We start from the raw sequence: 24,900 nt of genomic DNA on the forward strand, positions 1-24,900 counted from the left end.
TTTGTTTATCCTCTATAAATTTCTGGAACAGACTAGTGTCGAGTGGCCATGGGTTTATGCTAAGAAGTTATGTAGAGTCTGGTCTTGATAGGGGCATTTAAAAGTTCATTCTGAGGCCCTACCCATCATAGAGATGGTCAAATTCTAAGACTGAATGGCAATGCTAGAGTCAATATGTGAGATGGAAGAAAAATAAACAGTACTCTGGCTGGAGCCTTATAAAATAGTAACCTTCCTAGTTTGTCTCTCTTAACTATATAACATAGAAGATAAAACTGGGGAGGGAGGTTTGGGAACAATTTGATCTAAAAAGAACACAAGATTTTGGAGTCAGGGCATCTGGACTCAAATAATAGTTTTACTTTACCTCAGCTATGTGACTTTGGAAAAATCATTTCCAATCTTAGCCTCAGTTTGTAAAATAGCCTTATTTGTAAAATAAGATGGCTGAATGTCCATGATCAAATCTTAGTAAATATCACAGGTACAGAAAGTAAACTTATTGATTTCCATTTCTTAGTGGTAATCAAGTGGGTTCAGTGGATAATTGTTTATTTGTGAGTGAATAAGATGCTATCCATGCTTCTGAGATAATGTTGGTAGATAAAAGGGTTAAAACTTACCTATATATTTCTTTTTAATAACATTCATTTTCTCAGGAGTAATTTATCATTTTTACATTGGTTGTTAGGAGTTTTTTTTTTTTATATTATGTTCCTAAGTAAAACCAATTTGGAAAGTTGCGTCTTCATTTTAAGAATCACTTTTTCTGCCATTAAACTTCCTCTGATACTGTCTTTAAAAACAAACAAACCTCTTGGTGGAAGTTTCACTTGAAAACGGAGCTATATTTTTAGTTTTGAAAATTTTTTAGGACAGTGAAGCAGAGGAAATGAAGAACATGCTTTTTATTCTTGAAATTTCTTTCAAATGACAATATTTAAATATTTATTTCTTAAATATCTATAGATATTCTCATATCTATTCTTGAGTTTATTTCAAGTGATGATACTTAAATATTTCTTAAATGTCTATAGATATTCTTATATTTATTTTTGAAATTTCTTTCAAATGAAAATATTTAAATATTTATTTCTTAAATACCTATATTCTCATATCTATTCTTAAAATTTCTTTCATATGACAATATTTAAACATTTATTTCTTAAATATCTATAGATATTCTCCTATCTATTCTTGAATTTGTTTCAAGTGATGATACTTAAATATTTATTTCTTAAATATCTATAGATATTCTTATATCTATTCTTGATATTTCTTTCAAGTGACAATTCTTATTTACATTTCTTGTTTTTTTTAACCAACCAGTAGTTATTGTTTTAAAACTAGAGGGAACCTCTAGATGGGGGCTTGCTCATCTCTCCTTCCAAGTTGCTAACGTAGGCTCAATCCCTTGTCCTTTTAGCAAAGGGAACAAGCGCTGCTTCTCCCAGCACTCATCTGTTGCCTAAAGCCTGAGTCTCATGGGGCAAGGAGTGACAGGGCTCCTTACCCAGGGGACTTGTGTATGAGAGGCTATGGTGCTTCCCCACGGCTACCCCTCACCCTGCCTCTGGCTGCTTGTTCCTAAGCTTAATCTCCATCACACCTTTGCGTCCTCTCTCCTGACTCCCTCCACTTTGCTTGCCCCAGAGCCTGCTGGGTTGGTCCTTCTCCTCTTGTTTCCAATGTGCAACTGTCTGTATGATTTGGGTTGCTCAGAAAATCCAGGACCTGGAAGCTACACTGTACAGCGCTCTGCAGCAGGAGCCCGGCAGGCGGGCCAGCGAGGCGCTGAGCGAAGCCCAACGGGAGGACCTACGAGCGGCCGTGGAGAAGGTTCGGAGACAGATCCTGAGGCAGAGCCGGGAGTTTGACAGCCAGATCTTGCATGAGAGGATGGAGCTGCTGCAGCAGGCCCAGCAGGTAATGGGCAAGGGGTCTTCCCTTTGTGCGCACCCCTAATGGGATAAGCCCTAAATGACCCAGGTCATCGCTGTCACCATGCCACACTCCACAGCCTGCTCTGTAGCCCACCTCGCCACTGTTGCTTACCCCAAATTTGATTAGAATACAGGTGTACCTCACGTTGTGGACTAGATGCATCCTTGACAAGTTATCCATTAAGCAGATTGCTCCAAGTCAAATCATCTCTCCCTGTTGCCTTCTATTATAAAGAAGAAGTTCTCTTCCCTTTGGTTGGTTAAAAAAATAAGGGAGGGGGGAAGGGAACTACAATCTGGATGTGATAAAAAGGATAGATAACAAACTTTTCCTTAAATTACATATTTAAAGGAAAAAGGAAACAAAAGAAAGAAATTAAAGAAAAATAAAACAAAAATTGCAATAATCTAGAAATACATAAAAATACTCAAAATATTGAAAAACTCAAATCCTTATTGAAATTTGAATTTACTTAGGATAGTCTATTCATTAGCTCTCCCTCTATCCAAAACATGGGTTTACAATTTATTTTTTTGAACATCAAAATTCTCATCTAATAATCAAAATGCTAGTGTTTAGTATTTTAAAAATGCTTTTAAACCCTTACCTTCTCTCTTAGAATCAGGACTGTGCATTGGTTTCAAGTAAGAAGAGTGATAAGGGCTAAGCAGTGGGGGTTAAGTGACTTGCCCAGGGTCACACAGCAAAGAAGTGTCTGAGGTCAAATTTGAACCTGGGATCTCTTGTCTCTAGGTCTGGTTCTCATTCCACTGAGCCACCTAACTGCCCCAATATTATAGTAGAGTAGAGTAGAGTAGAGTACAGTAGTGTATGGTATGATATGATATATGATAGAATATGATAATTAATATAATATAATTATATAATATGTTATAATATGCCATATTATAATGTAATATATGTAATAGATGATACAATACAATGTAATATAATAATATAATAAAATAAAATATAATAATGTAATACATAATGTAGTATAATATAGTACAATGTAATATAATACAATAGCACTGTACAATGTAATACAATGCTATACAATGCAAAACAAAATAATACAATATAATATAATATTTTGTTTTAAAAATATGAATAGGATCAATTAAAAGACTTTTATTGTTGCCCAGTATAAGCAGTTCACACATTAAAATTGTTCACTGCTGATTCAGGTACTTAAAAAAAATTGAACCTGAATATTCTATGAACTGCTAACTTGTATTTTGAACCTACCAAAAGCTTTAAAATGGTCTTTTATATAAGCAGATTTTTTGACAAAGTGGATAGGGTATTAGAAATAGTTAGAACTTAGAGTGAAGAGTCTTGGGTTCAAATCATAGTTTTTCTATAGTTTTATTCATAAAATTGTTTAGATATTTATTTAACCCTTGAACAATAGGGATGATACTCAGTCTATCAAAAGCATTTATAAAATGCTTTCTATGTGTCAGATCCTGTGTGAACCTCTGAGAACACAGAGAATGGGAAAAATAGGCTTGAGGAACTTTATTGAGGAACTATTCTGATAGAATAGATAATAAATAAATAGCTAGAAAGAGTCAAGATATATATAAATACCAAAATCTTAGTAAGTTTTAATAGCTTTAAAACAAAAAAGAAGTGCTAAGACTTTCAGGTCACTGGTTATCTACAAAAAGAAATAGAAGGCAATCTTAGAGGAAGGCATTAGCACTTGTGTTTCTTGACTCACAGGGCTTTATTAAAAAATTACAATATTTTCAAACCTAAAAAGTGCCATCAAAATGAGGATTATCATTGCTTTTATTCCTTTAAGTGGGGTTACACCTGTAGTCATAAAATCAAATAATCAGTGCTTGCTAGATTAAAACACTTGATGGGGAGGTAATTGTTTAAATGAAGAAAGTCAGGAATGGAGAATCTTCTTTGGATTGTTCACATGAGAGACCTTTCAGTCAAGACTGCTGAAATGTTGGAAATGGTATAAAGGAAATTCTCTTTGAATAAAAGTTAAACTATATTCTTGGGCTCTGAGGCCTCCTCTATTTTGGAGATAATGTGATATTGTGTGATGTTAAGTGATCAGTCTTTAGAACATTCCTCATCTCCTCCAGTATGTCATCAGAGATTCCCTTTGTGCCTGAAGGCCAAGAATATACATGATCATATTGAGATCACAATGATCTACTGAAAACTTTAATATATGTATATTTATTTTTAATTATATATCTATGTATATATAAATGCATATCTGGACCAAGTAGATTTTTTCCCCTTCTACCTTACACACCCTTCTCACAACTCTTTTTTTAGATATAAGACAATGTCTCTTGGAAACCATCTGTGAGCCTAGAGGTCCATTTTGTTTGATAGTATATTGGTAGGCTCACGTTGCCTGACTTTTCTTCTACATAACAATTTGTAAGACTTTTGGTATTACACATTTCAGTCCTCTCCTAACCAAATTTGTTTTTTCCCTTCTCCATTAGATGGTAAGTGCCAGTGGAGTTAATATATCAAATGAAAAAAACGTATATTAAAGTATCTTACAAACCTTGGAGTGCCATATAAATTCCAGCTGCTATTATTATTAATAATGAAAATAACCATTTAGATCTATTTATCTGGTGCTTTGAATATGATAGGCACCTAATAAAAGCTAATTGAAATGAAATGAACATAGACACATAATGAAAATAGAAACTCTGATTTTGCAAAAAGGAATGTTGGATGGACAAAAACAATCGTCAAAACAAATGGGAAGCCAAAATTTTAAGAGAGACAATTTTCTTGATAGTGGGCGGGACACATAACTCCAGAAATAATGTTATCAATATCCTCACCAAGCCAGCCTATCATTTTTATATCTATCTATATCTATCTGTCTATCTATCTATCTATCTATCTATCTATTCATCTATCAATCTCTCTACCTATCCCTTTTTATCTCTCAATCCATCTATCAATCCATCCATATACACATAAATATACACATATACACATATGTGTGTACATACACATTATATAATATATAATTAATATTTTATATATTATACATAATATTAAATGGTCACATAGTAGATGGAATACTGTATTCTAATTCAGAAAGATCCAAGTTCACATCCTTTCTTTCAGATATTTACTATCTGAAACTACATTTCCTTCTCACTAAGATGGAAATAATAATAGAACTTACCTCCCAAGTTGGCATGAGGATTGAATAGGATAGCATGGAAAATGCTTTGCAAATCCTAAAATGCTAGCTATTCTTATTCTTGTTATTGATATTAATATACTTTTATTGTGAGCCAAACAATCATGACCAGATGTAAATATTGCAATGTATGGAGAAGATCAATAATTGTTTTTATAGGAAATTGAACTTCTATTAGGTATAGTTTTCTTGTTTTTTTAGTAAAGAAATTATTTTCACACAAACACCTTCTACTCCAACACCCTTGAAACTTTGGTTATTTTGAGAGATGTATTCCACTGATGTCATTCACTCTCTCCACTGATGAAATAATAAAATCAATTTGATTCAGCACTTAATATGTAAAGATTTTGGTCTAGAAAGTAAAGGAGATATATAAGGTTTAGAAAATACTTAATCTCTGTCCTTCTAGTTACAAGCCATTCATGGGATGGCAAATACATTGAAAACCAAAGTATAAATGAATTTATAAAAATAGAGGACTAGAGAGGTACAAGAAATGGACTCTAGAAGAAATATGACTTATAGGATGTCAGAGCTCTAGGGACCTGAAAGATCACCTAATCCAGCTCCCTTATTTTAGAGGTAAATAAGCTAGAACAAATGAGATTGCCCAGGACACATTGAGGCCAAAGAAGAGAAAATTATTGCTACCTTGAGAGGATTATATGGGCAGTCATGGGGCACAGTGGATAGAAAGCTTGGCCTCAAATCAGAAAGACTTATCTTCCTAAATTCAAATTTGGCAACAGATACTTACTAGCTGTGTGACCCTGAGCAAGTCAGTTTACTCTGTTTGCTTCAGTTTCCCCATCTCAAAATTGAGCTGGAGAAGGAAATGATAAACCACTCCAATATTTTTTCCAAGAAAATCCCAATTGGCCTCATGAAGACCCACAACTAAAATGATTGGACCATAACAACAAAGGGAATATTAAAGGGTATTAGCATAGAGAATGTGTTATAGAGAAATTACAACCTAAAGAATAATTAGAATTCCTCATTTTGGTCTTTATTTCCACCATTTTCCCATGCTTGAGTTAGTCTGAAAACTTTTTTCAACCTTGTGTTTTAGCTATTATAAATGCACACTCAGATGGTACCATATATGGATGAAGACTCTTGCATAAAGGGAGAGACTTTCTGCTCTTGGTCAAAGGCAAGGTTTATAACCCTAAATTTCACACAGTACGTGAATTTGATAAGGCGATGACACATTTACATTCAGATTCTATTACCTGTTCTTGTTACTGTTATCTTTTTAAAAACAGGAGTTGATTGATGAGTTCCCAGTGCATCCACACCAATTGCTTAGGCATCTCCTCTTTTTTCATCTCTATTAAAATAATTTTTGTATCTTCAGAATTTCATTCTTGAGAGCTTTCCATCTTTCCAGAACTGACTTCCCCTAGAGTATTTTAGTTCATAGGATCCTATTCATCTTTATCTGAACTTTTACATTCTCCTCTTCTAAAATCTAGGGTTTTCTGTCCAATTGTGCCTGGCTTTTCCTTCCTTATCTATCACATTCAGAAATGGAGAAGACACTTTTCTTCAGAGTTATCAATGTCACTATCCCAAAATCCAGTTCTTCCAGGTTGTGAACAATGACATCTAGATTAGAAGGTCTCCTTATTGGTTTCTACAATTTTTGAAAAATGAATACCATTTTACCTCCAAGTTCTTGTATCTTGGAAACTAAATTGCTATATTCAATAATGAGAGTGTATTATTACATACAAATTTGGTGAAGGAACATCTGGGCTAACCCTCATTGTCTTGAATTTGGGAATTTGAATGCCCTTTTTCTGGAAGGAAAGATTTCCTGCAGAATAGTTTTGAAATAACAATGATCCAGAAGTGGAGATAAAATGGACAATCAATCAGCATGATTTTATGGCAATAGCTGGAAGGATCTAATTTTATCTGAATGTATGAAGAATTACATAATGTTACTTCCTACTAGGAGCTAATTGCAGTTGTTTGTATTATTTCCTTATGCCTCTAGATAAAAAGAAATTATTGTGCAACCACATAAGAAAGAACAGGTTTGAGTGTCTTGAAGTAGGGTGCTTGTATTACATTTCAAAGTGTAAAACCAAAATGCCTTCAAGGTATAAACTGAAGATATCATGACTTTCCCCATTGTGATTTCTATCTATTGTAATAGATTGGCAAAAGAAAATAAATGAAACTTTTTGGTGAGTTTTGTGGAAGCTGCAGTCAACAAGTAAAGGTCAGCAGACAACACAGAGAGTTTAGAAACTATGTAACCTATGACCAAATACATAAAATACATTTTATACTGAAGTACATAAGCACCCCATAAATGAAAACAAAAATTTCAGACTACTTCTCTGCTACTAAGGGAAGGACACAAATTTTTACACTGAATTTACAGATCACAGGGGGCATCTCACCTCTAGCTCCTGCACTGTGGAAGGGATACCTGTATATGGTGATTTCAGGATATTTACTTTCAAATGCAGCATGGTATGGGGAAAAAGGCCATTCTTCAAGCCAAGCAAATAAACTGTTGCATAACCCAGAAAATGTTCTTTAAATTCTTGATGCCCTATAAGCAGTAAAGAAGGTGCTGACCTCCCTTGGTAGAGGAAGGGTACTTTTCTGAGAGTTCTCTCTTCCAGTTAAATCACTGGTCTAGACCTTATGCCAATATTTCAGAGGATCTATGAGATAATTAAAGGGAAGATTCCTGCCCATTGTCCACCCATAACTTTCCATTCGTGGCAATTCTTTTTCACGTCTTTCTACATATCCTTTTTCTTCTAGTAATATTTTATTTTTCCCAATTATGTGTAAAACACTTTTTAATATTTGTTTTCTAACTATGTATTCTTCATTAAGGATACACATAAAGGATTTGTTTTCCTCTGCTCTGAATAATTCTCACATCTCGGTACTGTATCTAGGGTATTACCCTTCATTCTTTCACTATGACAAACCTACCTTCTCTCTTCCAAACAGAGAGGTTATCAAAAGTGTCTTTTATGCTACTTCTTATGCACAAATCCCCATTGGTAATACGCTACAGATTGTGTACAGCGATTGTGCATTAGGTAATCAATCTATTAACCAATATTAAGTGCTTATTATATGCTAGGGATGCAAAGAAAGGCAAAACCATGATCTCTGACCTCAAGAGGCTCACATGCTAATGATGTGATGGGACAATGTGCTAACAATCACAGATATACCAGATACCTGCAGTGTAAAGAGGTGGTAACCTCAGAAAGGAGGTGCTGGAAATTTGTCTTGCATGATGACTTATATACAACCTATATCATATTTCCTGACATCTTGGGGAGGGGGAAGGGGTAAGAGAAAGGGAGAGAATATGGTTCACAAAATTTACGAAAATTATTATTAAAATGGTATCTACATATAATTTGGAGAAAATATAAAATAAAAAGGCAAGGCAAAGTCAAAAAAAGAGGGTGCTAGGGTTTGGAGGGGGAGAACCTTTTCAAAGTGTGGGATTTGTACTGAATCTTAAAGAAGCTGAGCAGCCAGAAGATGGAGAGGAGGAGGGAGGGACAGGCAGTAAAATGACATGAAGTTGGAATAGGGAGTGCTATGTACTTGTATTGGCAGCAGGCATCTATGTTGTTGCCCTTCTTTTGATATTGTATTACTCCATGATTTGTGATCATGTTTTATTGCTAAGAGACTACTGATATTTAAAAGATGGGTACTGGTAGCAGGCAACAGCATGGGATTGGAATGACTCATCAAACTGATGGCACGATTAAGACATGAGTAATACTCCTATTTTGGAGTATTTCAAGGAGCAGGATAACCACAAGCGAAATGCAGGCATTTATTGACCTGTAAGACTAGAGAAGCTTCTTGGTGAAGTGACAAGAACGCTAGTCTTATGGTCAAAGATTTGAGATCATAATCTGGCAGCAACATTTTCTGTGTGTTTCACCATGGTTAATTTGCACCTTCTTTGACCCTTCAGTTTGCAAATCTGTAACATGAAAATAATAATTCTTTGGCCACGTCCCTCATTGGTTTGTGGTCGTTAATCCTTTTGGAAACATTAAAGAACTATGCATAAAGGAAGTGTGATATGGAAATCACTTTAAAAGACTGACATATATTAATTTAAGGTCACCAAGGAATTCAGCTATGTAATTCCTAAATGAAAACTCAAGTAAGCAGTCAACCTTTTATGGAGTTTTTAATTACAAACAGGAAGGAGAAAGGTATTAGAGAGAGAGAGAGAGAGAGAGAGAGAGAGAGAGAGAGAGAGAGAGAGAGAGACAGAGAGAGACAGAGACAGAGACAGAGACAGAGAGACAGAGAGAGAGACAGACAGAGAGACAGACAGACAGAGAGAGAGAGAGAGAGAGAGAGAGAGAGAGAGAGAGAGAGAGAGAGAGAGAGAGTGGAGAGAAGGGAATAGGGCTTAAATACCCCCTCTGCTTAGGCTGAGCCAAAGGCCTAAGGCCTTGGATAGCCGAGGCAAAGAAAAGAGATCAGTCCCTATCACTCACGTGACCAAAATGGGGAAACAGTCTCAGGGCCTCCACTCCAAGAATCAGGCTCCAACAACCTCCTCTCCTTCACACAGGAAGTTCCCAGACTCCTCAGCTGTCCTCTACCTCACTTCCTGTGTCTCACCTGTGCCAATGGTGGCTCTAGCTTAACCCAGGACCGGCCAGGGGTCTGTCCCCTTTGCACATGTCTGTTGAAGGTCGTATTCTCAAATAATTAAATCTTGAGCTTTGCTGCAGCCCTTCCTAAATCCTGTTACTCTGAGTAGGGTGGAGATAGTAGTTTCCAAGACCTGATTTTGTTATTCCAAGTATCTCTATTATTATTGATCAGGAAATAACCAAATCCCATCCTCTAAAGAATGGTTTGAACAGGGTTGAGTAGTTTTGAAATTCACAGAAGTAAGGAATTCTAACATGAAGAGGAGTTTGAAGGGCAGCTCATATATGTAAAGGAAACCCCATTTTAACATATGCAATAACTAGTCAACCAAGGAGGAAGAGCACATCACCTCTTGAAGGAACCCATTTCATTTTTGGATAGCCATCATTGTTAGGATATTTTTCATGGCACATTGCCCCATTTGCCTCTATGTAATTTATAGCCTTTGCTCTTGAATCTGTCCTCTTGGGGTCAGTAAAAAGCATCAGTCCAACTTCCCTTTCACAATGCAGTTCTTCAGATACCCAAGGAAACTTATCACTCTCAAATCTGCTTTCTTCAAGGTTAAATCTCTCCAGCTCTTTTAAAAAAATTTACATGTTGATATAATTTATAATACTCATTTTCTGACACTTTGCAATTCACATTATCTCCTTCCCTCCCACCAATCCCCTCCCCAAGATGGCAGGTAATGGGATTTAGGTTGTACATGTGTTATTATACAATATATATTTCCATGTTCATGATGTTGTGAAAGAATACATATACCACTTACATGAAAGAAAAATTCATGGAGGAAATAAAGTGAAGAATAGTATTCTTCAGTCTGAATTCAGACTCCCTCAGTTCCTTCTCTAATAGTGAATGGCCTTTTTCATCACTAGTCCCTTGGCATCTTCCTGGATCCATGCATTGCTGATATTCCCCAGCTATTTAAAATGAGTTCAAGTGGGTGGCTGTTGCTAAAATATTGATGACTGGTTTGAGGATAAATTCATGAACTATTTAGAGGCTACATTACTCTGGAGCTAAACTGTGTTTTGTTTAGTTTAATGTAGAGTGGTAAATAAAATCAGTGAAACATGTAATTATCTTGAATAGTGGCTAACACTTCCCCTGTAACTATTGAAAAAAAAAACAATTTCACTAAATTGCTTCTTGACAAAAACACTCATTCATACTGGTTGGAAAATTATGTAGATTACTAATGGTATATTTGCTGGTTATGGAACTGATTTACCTGCTTTAGAAATGAAAAAAACAACCTTTCAACATCAAAAATCTCAACTTTCAGAATTAAACAAGGTCCAGTTGAAATATCAGTGGACATAAGCATCATGGAATAGGACCTAAGCTCAGTTCTCCTCTCATCTCTAACATTAGCTGTATGACCATAGGCAAGTTACTTGATTTCTCTAGGCTTTAGTTTTTCCAATAACAAAATGAATGAGTTGAAACAGGATGCTAGCTGCATCCTAATATTCAGTGATTACATGAGTTTTCTTTAAAGAAGTCATAATCAAAAAAGAAAGAGAACTTCAACCTAGTTAACAAGATAAAATACATTGGAAAAAACATAAATAAGACAATTCACATTAATATAACAGTTAATATTTTTTAATCTTGGAAACAATACTATGTATTGGTCCAAAGGCAGAGAAGAATGGTAAAGACTGGACAATGAGTGTTAAATGACTTGCTAAGGGTCACACAGCTAGGAAGTGTCTAAGGCCAAATTTGAACCAAGGACCTCCAGTTCCAAGTCTGGCTCTCCATCCACTGAACCACCTAGCTTCCCCCTCAGCTAGTATTTATATAGATTTAGAAGACACCTTATGAATGTTATATCATTTGACACATTTTAAGTAGAAGCTGCCATTATCAACAATTTACAAATGAAGAAACTGAGGCTGAGGGAGGTTAAATAACTTACCTATGGCCAGACAACTAAGTAAACATCCAAAGCAGGATTGGAACTTAGCACTTCCTGACTCCAAGTCCAGCACAGTATTCACTGCATCATCTTATTGTGTCTTTATAATTCACACAATACTTGAAATTCAGTCAGTGCTTTAACATTTGTGAAGCACCTCCTGACAAAAATCCTATAAGACCCATGAATAGCAGAAAAATTCCCCTTTTTATAGATAAGAAAATTGAGGCTCAGAGAGGTGAGTTGATCAGTTCATGATCACAAATCCTATAAATTCCAGAGATGTGATCCCAACTCCAGGCTCTTGATTTTAGTTCCAGCATTCTTCCTTTAGAAAACTATCTTTGGTTTTGTTCTTATAGTTTGTAAAGTCCTCTCTTCTTAACACCCTTATGAAATTGATGATACACACACTATCATCTACATTTTATTTTAACTTATTTTATTATGAGATTGGGTCTTTCTGTCTTGCTTATGCTGGAAATGCAATGGCCTCCTGTTGGCTCAATGCCTATACTGATCATCAGAGGGAATTTTGTCTTGCTCTATTTATGATCTAATCCAATTCAGCCCACTTTAAGCAGACTGGTAGCCTCTGAGTTCAGGCTTTTTTATTTTGGTGTCAGATTTAATGGGTTCCAACTATTGACTTACCCCACTGTAAATTACAACACTTCATGATATCCCATCCCATTTTATAGATAAGGAAACTGAGATCAAGAAAGACAAAATCACTTTGAAAATGTCCCATAGCTATTTTAAAATTTAAGCTGGAATTCTAGTTTAGTGTTTTGTTTGTTTTGTTTTGTTTTTTTATCTTGAGACCAATTATTCTACTCCCCATAAGGCCTCTTGCATTGCCTTGCGCCAAAGAAGAGGAAGCCTGCATGGCACTAAACTGAAAAATAGACTAATAGTAAAGAATATACATTGGTTACCAACCCCCAGTTCTTTTAGTTCACTTAGGCTTCATAGATATACTTAATTTCTTGGATTCCTCCAAGTTTATTCATCAAGTAGGTAACCATGATCCACATGATAGCAGACTGGTACATGACACATTAATGGATCATGCTTTAAAAAATAACAATAACAACAACAACAATAATAGAAGCCCTTTACCTTCTGTCTTAGTATCAATACTAAAAATTGGTTCCAAGGCAGAAGAGTAGTAAGGACTAGGCGATAGGGTTGAAGTGATTTGTCCAGTGTTACACAGTGAGGAAGTTTGTGAGACCAAATTTCAACTCCAAACCTCTTGTCAACAGGCTTGGCTTTCTATACATAGAGTCACTTATCTGTCCCAAAAGATTATTCTCTTAAGAAGTCAAGTATAAACCAAAAATAATTTCTTTTGATCTGAACAAAATATAATATAGAACATAATAGAGAGAAATCCTGAATATTCTATGCCAGAAAGTCAAAATATGGCCATCTGATAAAAAGCCAATTAAGATTATACAAAGTTTGTACTGGAAAACATACCTAATTTTTTAACCTAAAACATTAATTTAATCAACATTTATGGAGCATACAGAGATGAATAAGACATTGTCCATTTTTAAAATAGCTAAGTCCCAAAATGTATCCTAGTTAAAATTGTTACCTACAGATGAAAATCTTACAAAATGAGTTGTCCCAACTCTAGATTGCAGATTCTTCTTCCAGGATAATCTTTCTTATCCATATATATCTGACTATCATGTTACCTTTTTGCTCAAAAATCTTTAGTGTCTGCCTGTGGTCATCTGAAAAAAAGTTCAAAATTTCTTGCTTGGCAAAAAGGTCCTTTAAAATCCAGTGTGATGGTACTTTCCCAGTCTTATCTCATTCCATTTTCTCAAAAATCTAAAGAGCACATCTGGGAGAGTAGATAGATTAGGGCCAATCATTACAACCTAACAGGAGAAAATTATATTTTATTTTCTTTTTAGTTTATATTTTCTGGTGAATTACTGATGCTAATTGAGCAAGCTAATGACGTGGTCAGACATACTTTTAAGGAAATTCTTTTGGCAGCAGTGTAGAGTATAGACTGGAAAAGGAAGAAATTTGAGGAAAGGAGAAAAGTCTTAAGACTGTTGGAATAATTCAGGCAAGAGATTTGTGAGGACCTGAACTAAGATGGTAGCTCTGTGAGTGGAGAGCAGGGGTGATATTTGAGAGAAGACTTGTCCACTGACTAAATATGTAGTAGGAGGAGTCAAAGATAATGTCAAGGATATGAAACTGGGAGATAGGAAAGATGGTGATATCTTTGACAGAAAAACAAAGAGTTTGGAAGAGAGGAAGGTTTGGGGAGATATCAAAAGTTTTGTCTTCCTTTTACCCAGTTTGATGTCTCCAGGACATCTAATTTGAAATGTTTAAAAGGTCTTTTGCTGTGTAAGATTAAAGCTTAGTGGAGAAATTGAGACTGAATAATATAGATCCAAGAGTATGGGCCATAGTGGTAATAATAACCCTCATTGATGAGGAGGAGGAGGAAGAGGAGGATAAAGAGAAGAGGGATCCTAGGAAAGGGAAGCAATTGGAGAGAAAGGGTATGAAATGGATGATGAATTAGAAAAGGAGATGGAGAAGAAGCAATTAGACAGGTAGGAAGAGTACAAAACACATTAGAACAAATCTGATGAATTTAATAAATACTTTATGCTAGAACTATAAACAGCAACTTTGGCAATGTATCTCCAGCCAAATGTTTTAAATTCTCTTATGAATAAAAGTACAAAAGATATTCATTTTATGGAGAAAACGAGGATATAAAATTTCTTATGAGAGAACTCTCAGGATACCACCAGGCTAGTAATAATAATATTAACAATAAATAATTATAATATGTATTTCTCATATATTATTTTAAAAATATTTTGTGTTATTTAAATAATGTTATAATTATATAAAATGTAAAATAAATATAAATAAATAATACATATGTATAATAAACAAAATAATTTATATAGAATTTTAAGATTTGCAGAGCACTTTACAGTTATTATTTCATTTGATACAACAACCCTGTGATGTAGGTGTTATCTTTAGCCCCATTTTGTAGATAAGAAAACTGAGGCACATAGTTTTAAGCAACTTGCTCAAGGTCACACAATTATTAAATATCTAAGGCAAGATTTAAATGCAGTTTTCTAACTCCAAGTCCAGTATTCTATCCACTGAGACAAACTAGCTTGGTAAAGGTGGAGATAGGAAAGGGGAAAGAGAGAGGAAGGATGAAAAGAAGAATACCTTAGACAGGTGTGAATGAAGAAATTTGGGCACAGACAGAAGACACAGGGAAGGGAGAAGAAGCAAACTATTCCTATTTTAACTAATTATTCATATTAATTAATAACTAAGTTCAGCTCTGTGAGACAAAGATCTAGTTACCCCACCCTGGTTGTGGCTCTGCTCATCCATTATACTCTTTATCTCAAATAGCCCTTTATAAAACCTCAGCAGGGTCTCAAGAACCCAAGAATATATATAGCTTTAAGAAATACATTATTTAACTCTAGACCTCTTCTATAAAAAGTAAATACCAAAACATTGGGGGAAATATGTATTGTCTTATGCAACGATGCACCCATTTTTATCTGGACCAGTCCATCTGCAAATTATCAGGTAGAGGATATTCAAATGTAGAGAAGTTTGGTTTAGGCCATAAAAAACAAAACCAATGTTATCTAGTAAGTCTGAAATCAAAGTTTTCTACGTGTTTGGTAAGATTCAGTCTCTCCATTTGGAAGACAGATAAAGCTGTTTTCAAGTGTGCAGATTCTGTTATATGGACCTGAATTTTTATACCTAACTGAATAGAGAATCATCTGCTATGAAGATAAAATAAAGCACCAGATGGTGAGAAAAAAGAATATGATAAAAAATTAATTAGGGAATCAAATGTCACACATGAATGATTTTTGTATCCCTGTGAAGCCTAAAGGTTAAAACCATTTAAGTAAATCTCATTCTTTATAATCCTCTCCAATCAATAACATTCCAATTGATTATGCTGACAGTTCCCCATATAAATTGACTTGGGGAGATATCTTCTGGGAATACCAGAGACTTGAACAATAGGAGTCCTTTATTTGGTTTATGCATATGGGTGAATGCATGCATGTGTTCTCTGTCCACCCCCACCAACTATTTAGTTGAAAGGCAGCTGGAAAATAAAGTTAAAAGCACATTGGTCGTCATGAGATTAGGGCTTAAGACCTAGCGCCCTACATATTAGACCTAGCGCCATGGCTAAGTCATTTCAACTCCCCAAACCTTGGTTTCTTCATCCATAAAATTAGGATGATAGTATTTTCCTTGAGCACGACATAATGGTGAATAGAAAACTGGGTAAGAAAGAACTTGGTTCTAGTCTCATGACTGTATTTGCAGTCCTAGGCAAGCAAGTGCTTATGCCTTACAGTAGCTGTGAGGGATGATTCTCCAGAAGTCACAAAAATCACTACCGATCTATCTACATTGCTAGACAGAGCTCCCCATACTACTGAAATCTCACAAGCAGTGAAATCTACACTGTATATTATATTACGCTGTCCTATGCTATGTGTCATGTTATAGTATTCTATTTCTTTATAGCTAATATAATTCTATACATATGATGTAGTCCACCTCCTTCATAAGGATGTTGTAAAGAAAGCACTTTATTAATCTTAAAGTCCTTCAGGAAGCCTTTCCTAGTCCTTCTTAATCTTAGAGCTTTCCCTTTGAGATGATCTCCCCTTTATTCTATCTGTACTTTATGCGTACATAGCTCTTTGCTTGTTGTCTTTCTCCTTACATGGTGAGCCCATGGAGGGCAGAGACTATTTTCTCTTTTTTTTTCTCTATTTTTCTTAGGAGGCTTTAAATAAATGTTAGTTTGCCAACTGACAAATTCTTTTGAAATGGGAATATTTTCTATTAGTTTATGAAAAACTCATATCTGTTTAGAACTTAGCCCTTCTTTTCTGAGAAATCACAATCATATTGGCACATGAAATGTTATATGGATTACAATTTGGTTTGTAAGGAGATACGCTTTTTTAAAAAATCATTAGCTGGGTGGACCAGTGGATAGTGTTGGACTTAGAGTCAGGAAGGTGTGAGTTGAAATCCAGCATCAAACACTTACTCTTTGACCCTGGATCTTAGCACTGTTTGCTTCAATTTCTTTGTCTGTAAAGTAATCTAGAAAAGGAAATCACAAACCAGTTCAGGGCCTTTGCCAGGAAAGCCCCAAATAAGGTCATGAAGAGTCAGATATGACTGAACAATAATTCCTATTTTAATGTTTAATCATAGGAAAACATAGAACTTTTCTTCAAATTTATACTCAGATTTGATGAAAGGAATAAAATGTTGATGTTTACCAGAATTCCTATAGGATGACTCTATGAGTTCATTGATGTAGATATTCTTTCCAATGATGTGGGAAGAAAGGATAGAAAAAAAAGAAAAGATGGAAGGAAAGAAGGAAGGTAGCAAGGAAGCAAGGAAAGAAGGAGGGAAGGAAGACAAGTATTTATTATATGTCAGGCAATGAACTAAGTGCTTTACAAATATTATCTTATCTATTGCTCACAACAGCCATGGGAGGGAAGTACTATTATTATCCCCATTTTACAGTTATGAAAACTTAAGAAAACAGAGGTTACGTGATTTATTCAGGGTTTTCCAGCTAGTAAATGTCTGAAACAAGATTTAGACCAGGCTTTCCATATTGCAAGACCAACACCCACCCACAACACCAACCTATCCATGCCTGTCCAGTTGGTGTGACTCTTGTCTGTATCTCCCTTGAATTTCTCATATCCAACCTACCTGAGACCTTCCTTACATATCCCTGACATTGCAGTGATAATAGTAGATCCATGGGCTATTGTTGAGTAGAAAGAAAGGGAGATGTGGAGTGAAGTTAAATAAATTGAAGGTAGAAAGATAAAGGAAGATTTCATATTTGTTGTCTTCATCTTTTCTTCCTCTACTTTTTCTTCCAAAATTGCTTTCTGGGTCATGAGGTGGAACCCCTCTAGGCTTCAGAGGCTTAGACAGTTAAACTCACAGAGGAGTTTCTGAATCTAAAGTGATTCTTGTACTCTTACAAAAATGATCAATATGGAAATATATTTTACATGATAATATATGTACAACCCAGATTGAATTGCTTTCCAGCTCTGGGAGAGGGGAATGGAAGGGAGGGAGGGATAGAAGCAATTTGGATCATATAACTTTGGAAAACTTCTGTGAAAATATTTTAGTACATGTAATTGGTAAAATAAAATATCTTTATAATAAAAATAAAAAGAAATAAAATTATTCCTGTTGTCCAAGAAGGTCAGTCAATCAGTATGCTTTCCCTTGAGCACCTCCTTGACTTGGTGCTATCTACTGCAAAGAGGGTATGAAACACAAGGAACTAACAGTAACAGTATACTTGGAGTACTTAATGGGCATATGCACATCAACAGTTTAATGTCAACCTAAGGCAACAGAAGGTATTGGATAAGGGAACTTGCTGCTTGCTCTTTGTGTGGCTCTGGACAAATCAGTCTCCACTCTACTAGGTGAAAGCTTTCTGTATCATTCGCTTACTGATTCTTCAACTTTATCTATGTGACCTTTGTCAAGTTATTTAACTTTTCTAGACATAATTGACCTTGTGAGATTATTAAATTTATGGTTGGGCTGAATATATTTAATTGGTTACCAAGGATTTAACTACTAAATCCCCAAAATGAACTATTAAAGTCAGAATGGAATTTATGATAGTTTATTTTACAATAGAGGGAAGATATTAAGGAAGAGAGCAAGATAAAAAAGGAGAGAGAGAGAGAGAGAGAGAGAGAGAGAGAGAGAGAGAGAGAGAGAGAGAGAGTGAGTTCCGACTTCCTTGGAGCCAGGTAGGAATTAAAAGGCCCCAGCCAGGGGAAAAGAGCCTCAAGACAATGGGCCTTTCTGGAGGCCAAGAAAAGGAAGTCAGACTTTACACTCACCATGTCAGTTCAATCAGCAATCAGCAGATTCTTTACCAACCTTAACTCCAGTAGAACTGCTTCTTACAGGAGGTTCCACTCCAAGTGTGTCTCTTCACTCAAGTGTCTCTGTGTGTCTCTGTTTCCACCTTTAAAGACCTTTTTCTCTTGTGTCACTTCCCCTAAATTTTTATATCTACTAATAACAGCTGACACTCTACTCCAGGACTGCCCACTCTTTCACACATGGGTCACAGACCTCCCACTCAATGTATGAAATGGATGTTCATACCTTTTTGTGGTTAAAAGAAAAAAATGGGTAGATTTCCATACTCAACTTTAAGTACTGTGCTTACATTTTTGGGGATTAAAATCTAAAAATAGATAGGGGATTACAATTTAATCTTCACAATCAAGGAAGAGCTAAGTACCTTCATTGTAACAATCCGGGGAGAGCCAAATCCAATCTTCACATATGTAAAGTGAGGATAATAATGCCTTGACTGTTTACCTCAGTATTGTTATGAACAATGATGCTCCAAGGTTCTCAAAGCACCTAGCAAATGTTATCTAATTTGTTCCTCACAACTGTGGAAAGGTGGTGCTCTTATTATCCCTATTTTACAGATGAGGAAACTGACAGGATTTGAACAAGGGTCTTCATAATGCCAAGTCCTGTGCCACTCTATTACCTAGTTGTCAACATGTTTGCAAGCCTTATAGGAAATATGAGCTATTATTATTCAACTGTGGTTGATTATGTATAGGACATGCACATTGAGAGAATGAAATGAGAAGAAAGAAAAAGAAGGAGAAATAGAGGGGACAGGAAGTAAGGAAAAGAACTAGAGAAGATGGCATGCAAGACTTTCTAGTGTATGGTTCTAATTAACTCCTTTCATTTTTCAGTCTTATCTCTTGCTCTTCTTCAATAGTCTTAAGTTTCTTCAGGATAGGGATTGTATCTTCAGCTTTGCATCAGACACAGTGCTTCGTATTTATAAAATGCTCAACAAAGTATATTGAATTGAAATGAACTAGCTTTCTAATTGATGCATCATTAAACATTTATTGTGTCTATGTGCCAGGGTTATAAAGACATAAAATTACACAGTCCTTGCCCTAAGAAACTTATCCCTAATAATTTACTGTTCTAAAATGAAATGGATTACCCCAGGATGATGTCTTTTCACTGAAAGACTCCAAGAAGCAGCTGGATGGTTACTCACTTGCAGTCTTAGGAAAAAGAAAGTATTCTTGTCCAGAGATGAGTTATTCCCTGGGATGATCCCTTGTCCTTGATATTCCTCCCATCTGCAAGATTCTGTAATTGTCTTTTCCTGGACATGAAACTGACACAGAAGACCCCAGCTGTCTATGGCCAGTGATGAAGTGTGGAGTTTTTCTTTACTTATCTTGTTTATCTATGTCCTGTGCCTCTTCCCCACCCCAAATGTATAGATTCCTCTGGTTGTTTATAAAGGAAGTTTTGCTTTTTTCATCCTATACCCATCAGTTGCAGGGTGTGCTGTACCCTGTTTAGGTTCTTTTTCTCTGAGATAAATATTTTTAGAAGGAATCAATCAGTCTTATTTTGGATTTTCCCAGCACAGCTGGAAGCAATGAATTATTGAAAAAGAAATGATGTCATTTTAAAAGTCTCATTTTTGAAACTGTCAACAAATCACTTTCCATACTGCTGATGACCAGAAAATAGGAGAGAATTACCAAAATATCAGTCATCTGAGCTTTAGCTATGACAGCTTAAACCTGAACTAAGGTTTTCAGATACCTGGAATTTAACAAGTGACTCCAATAGCTTTTAAAGGATAAAAGGCTATCTCTTGGCCTCTTCATTTCCCTTAACTCCCATTTCCAATCAGATGAGAAGTTGGATTTTTACCTACCTCCATAACATTTCTCACAAATGTGCCATTCTCTATAATATCCAGAGGTAGCTAGATGGTGCAGTGGATAGACTGCTAGTACTGAAGTCAGAAAGACTCATCTTCCTGAGTTTAAATCTGGCCTCAGACATTTACTAGCTGTGTCACTCTAGGGAAGTCACTTAATCCTGTTTGCCTCAGTTTCCTCATCTGTCCAATAAGCTGGAGAAAGAAATTGCAAGCTATTTCAGTATCTTTGCTAAGAAAACTCCAAATTGGGTCATGGAGAGTTGGGCACAACTAAAATGACTGAACAACAATAAGCTGTGTGATTCTGGTCAAGTCACTTAACCTCTGTCTACTTCAATTTCCTCAGTGTAAAATGAAGATAATACTAGCACATATTTCCCAGGATTTTTGTGAAAAAAATTATAAGAAAATATTTATAAGCTACTTAGCACAATGCCTGGAAGAAAGTGGGAACTTAATAAATGTTCTCTTCCTCCTTTGCTTCCTCCTTCCCTACCTCTACCAAATTAATGTCCACTAAAATAGTTTACGGACTCATCATTTCTTGCCTGGACTACCACAGTAATCTCCTAATTAGTATGCCTTATACTTCTTCTCTTTCCAATATGTCCACCACATAGCTGCCAAAATGATTTTTCTAAAGCTGTATTACCCCACTATTTAATCAACTTCAATTATTATACAAGTTAGCAATTTTTCTTATCTCTGCCTGCATAGAAGAATGCTTAAATTTCTGTGTTTAGCCTCACTATCGATTGCTTTATTTAAACTATATTCATAATTTACTTAGCCCAAAGTAGATTTTGCATTTGATAAAAGTATAAGGAACTTCATGGAGGACAATTTGAGTCTGTTCTCATGTATATGATTTTTGTTGTTCAGTCATTTTACAGTTGTGTCTGACTCTTTGTGATTCCATTTGGAATTTTCTTGGCAAAGATACCGAGTAGTTTGCCATTTCCTCCCCCAACTCATATATATGATAGAATTAGAATAATATGGCTTATTAATTTTCCTCTCAATTTGCACTGATTAGTCGATACAGAGAGTATAAGGCTTTAATGGCAGTGTTAATAATGACTAGAAGTATAAGAGAAAGAATTGCTCATAAAGAGGAGAAGATAAGCATAAATTCACCTTTGAAATTATTCATAGGGGTAAATTCTAGGTTGGCCATGTTGGCTAGTAACCATCGTTTATCAGTGATAAAAAATTACCTAGGTGTCACATGTTAATAGTATAGTGTGACTGTAAAATTCTTTGTAATTAATATCAGTGAGACATCATAAGAGGGAAGTGGTTATTCCTTGGACCTATAAAGCTTCATGTAGTTTGGATGAGTGAAGTAACCCAATGAGACTGGTTAAAGAGCAAGCAATTACAGCTTTATGGTCTGGTGGTCATAAGCATAAAGAACTAGTTACCATTAGACCTCCTAGCAATAGGATGATAAAAGGGAAGGAGGGTACAGAGTTGGTATATGGCTCTAGGATTATTGTGATATGCAACACTCAGTATCCCTGTTCAATGACAGAATCACAGAACCTGCAATAAGGGCTTCATTGTGAGCTTTGGTAGTGATGGAGTCCTTGTGAAAGTATTTTTACTGTAAAGGCTACTATTGTATGTGTTCATATAATATGTTTTTAGAGCACAAAAAGTTAGGTGAAACAATAAAAATATTTATAGTGTTAAGATATAAAGGAAGCCAAACAAATTATGTGCATACATATAGGCTGCTATTTAGAAAAGAAAACCAAATAGGGCACAAAATAAGAAGTAAATTCCTCCATTTAATCCTTCATTTTGATAACATCACCAATGAATGCTCATTCACAAAGTGTTTATAAAGGTCTGTATTGTGCCAGGCACTGTGCTGAGTGGTAGGGATAAAAATACAAAGAGTGATCCTTTCCAAAAGGAGCTTATGACTGAATAGAGGAGAAAAGCCAATATATTAGTACAGAAGAATAACTATAGATAGAATATGAATAAATACAAGGTATGGTAGTTTATTTTATTTTATTTTTAAACCACCTTGGAAACAATACTGTGTATTGGTTTCAAGGCAGAAGAGTGGTAAGGGCTATGCAATGGAGATTAAGTGACTTGCCCAGGTTCACAGAGCTGGGCAGTGTCTGAGGCCAGATTTGAACCTAGGACCTCCCATCTTTAGGCCTGACTCTCAATCCACTGAGCTACCCAGCTTCCCCAAGGTATGTTAGATTTAAAATAGTTTTGAGCATTAAATAGTTGTAGATAAGAGAGTGGGAGCCATAAAATGTGATAATTAAAATGTTTGGGAGCAAGGGAAATATATAACAATTATGACCGCTGAAATATGTTTTCTACTGTGTCTTGGTTTTATATAAATATAAGATAGTCGCCAGGGAATATATTCCCAATTTATGAATATGCCCAAGCCAACTGGGTTTTACAGAGAAATTTAATTTATAATACACTGATTAATCAATAGAAAAAGAGAGAAAGAAAGGAATAAGAATGAAGGGCCTCAAGCCAATAAGGCCTAGACCTCAGTCCTAAGAGATAAATCAGTCAGTTGGTTTTATCACTCACCCAAGATCTCTCTAGGTAAGGCTTCTCAGGCCAACCTCAGGCTCCACCTTCAAGAGAGCCTCCTTTCAAGAAATTTTTCCAGAGAATTCTCCTCCTGACTCCTCCTGAGTTCACCTTCCACAGCCTCCTTCAAAACCTCTCTAGGCTCTCTCTCTAGGACCTCTCCTCTCAGACTTCCTTCAGAACAAAAACTCCCCCTAGTCCTCAGACCCCGCTATCTTTAAGCCCACAATCTAAGTTCCCTCCCCTCAGTTCTCACATCTACCAATCACTGTCAATGTCTCCCCTGTGCCAATGGTGGCTCTAGCTTAACCCAGGACCACCCAGAGGTCTGTCCCCTTTGCACATGTCTATTGAAGGTCATATTCTCAAATAATTAAATCTTGATCTTTGCTGCAGCCATTCCTAAATTCTGTTACTCTGAGTAGGGTGGAGATTGTAGTTTCCAAGACCTGGTTCTGTCATTCCAAGTATCTCTATTGTATCAATTCTAAAATCAATCATGACTCAAAGAACTTCCTGTTCTATGCTTAAGCATAGGTCAAAGCCCTCTCCATTGTTTAGCAAAAGATTTCTGTCCTAAAGTAGTCTTAAGTAGGGAGGAGAAGGATCCTCCCATGCCAAGGAGTTTCACATTCCAATAGAGTTCTTACTATCAGTAGGAGATTTTTTAAAGTATGAAATTTCCCAATGGGGAAATTTCCAACATTCATAAGTCTAAGAAATTTTAAGGTTTACAGGTATGGTAGTTTAGGAGGGAGGGAACTAGTTGCTGATGGGATTAAAAAATTCATATGGAAGGTAGAGAATGAATTACATTTTGGTGGATGAGAGTGATTCTAAAAGAAAGAAATGGGGAGGCAATACATTCCAGGAATGAGTAATTGCTAATGCAAAGGCAAGGATATGGGAAATGTAGCATCATATTCTAGGAAAAGAGAAAAAGTCAATTGGCTAGATTGTAGATTGTAGAAGGTATAATAGTATACATTGATGATGGAAAATAGATCAGAACAAGGTTGTGAGGGGTTTAGAGGTTATATTTTTTTCTATGGGTGATAGGGAGCTACTGGAGATGGCTGAGCAGGGGAAGCATATGATCACATCTGCCCTTGAGGAAAATTATTTTGGCAGTAAGATGAAGTGAAGTGAAGAGATTTAAATGCCAGATACCAAAAAGGAGATCATTGCAACAATCCTTGAGAAGCAATGAGGGCATGAAATAAGATGGAGTGAGTGGGTGAGTAGACATAAAGGGTATTATGTGAGAGATGTTGGAGAGGCAGAAATGGCAAGATTTGGAAACCGATTAGATGTGTGACATGAGACAAAGTGAGGATTTGAGGATAATAGCAAGTTCATGGATCTGAGGGACTGAAAAGATGATGATACCTTTGACAGAAACAGGAGATGTATAGAATAAGGATCTGGTGGGTCTTTTGGTTTGTTTGTTTTGTCAGGGAGTAGGGAGAAAGACTGACTTTTATTTTGTGCATGCTGAATTTGAGATGTCTCCTGGATATCCAGTTTGCAATGTCCAAAAGACAACTGGTATTGAAGCTCAGTGGAGAGACAAAGAAATGCATAGCTTTAATTCACTTCTTCAGAGATAATTATTATTATATCCTTTCAGAGTTAATTATATCCACAGTTTATTACTAACCATAAGGA

General features: G+C 35.7%; 1 protein-coding gene across 1 annotated transcript in view; it reads left to right on the forward strand.

Annotated features, from left to right (window-relative positions):
- Window positions 1–24,900, forward strand: part of JAKMIP1 (janus kinase and microtubule interacting protein 1) — a 266,432-nt gene that overhangs the window by 221,568 nt on the left and 19,964 nt on the right. Inside the window, exon 19 of the mRNA XM_007496752.3 lies at window positions 1,723–1,926. Coding sequence (XP_007496814.1) covers window positions 1,723–1,926 — 204 coding nt within the window. The remainder of the gene's footprint in view (window positions 1–1,722; window positions 1,927–24,900) is intronic.

The sequence above is a fragment of the Monodelphis domestica genome, chromosome 6 (assembly GCF_027887165.1).
Source record: "Monodelphis domestica isolate mMonDom1 chromosome 6, mMonDom1.pri, whole genome shotgun sequence".
NCBI lineage: Eukaryota > Metazoa > Chordata > Mammalia > Didelphimorphia > Didelphidae > Monodelphis > Monodelphis domestica.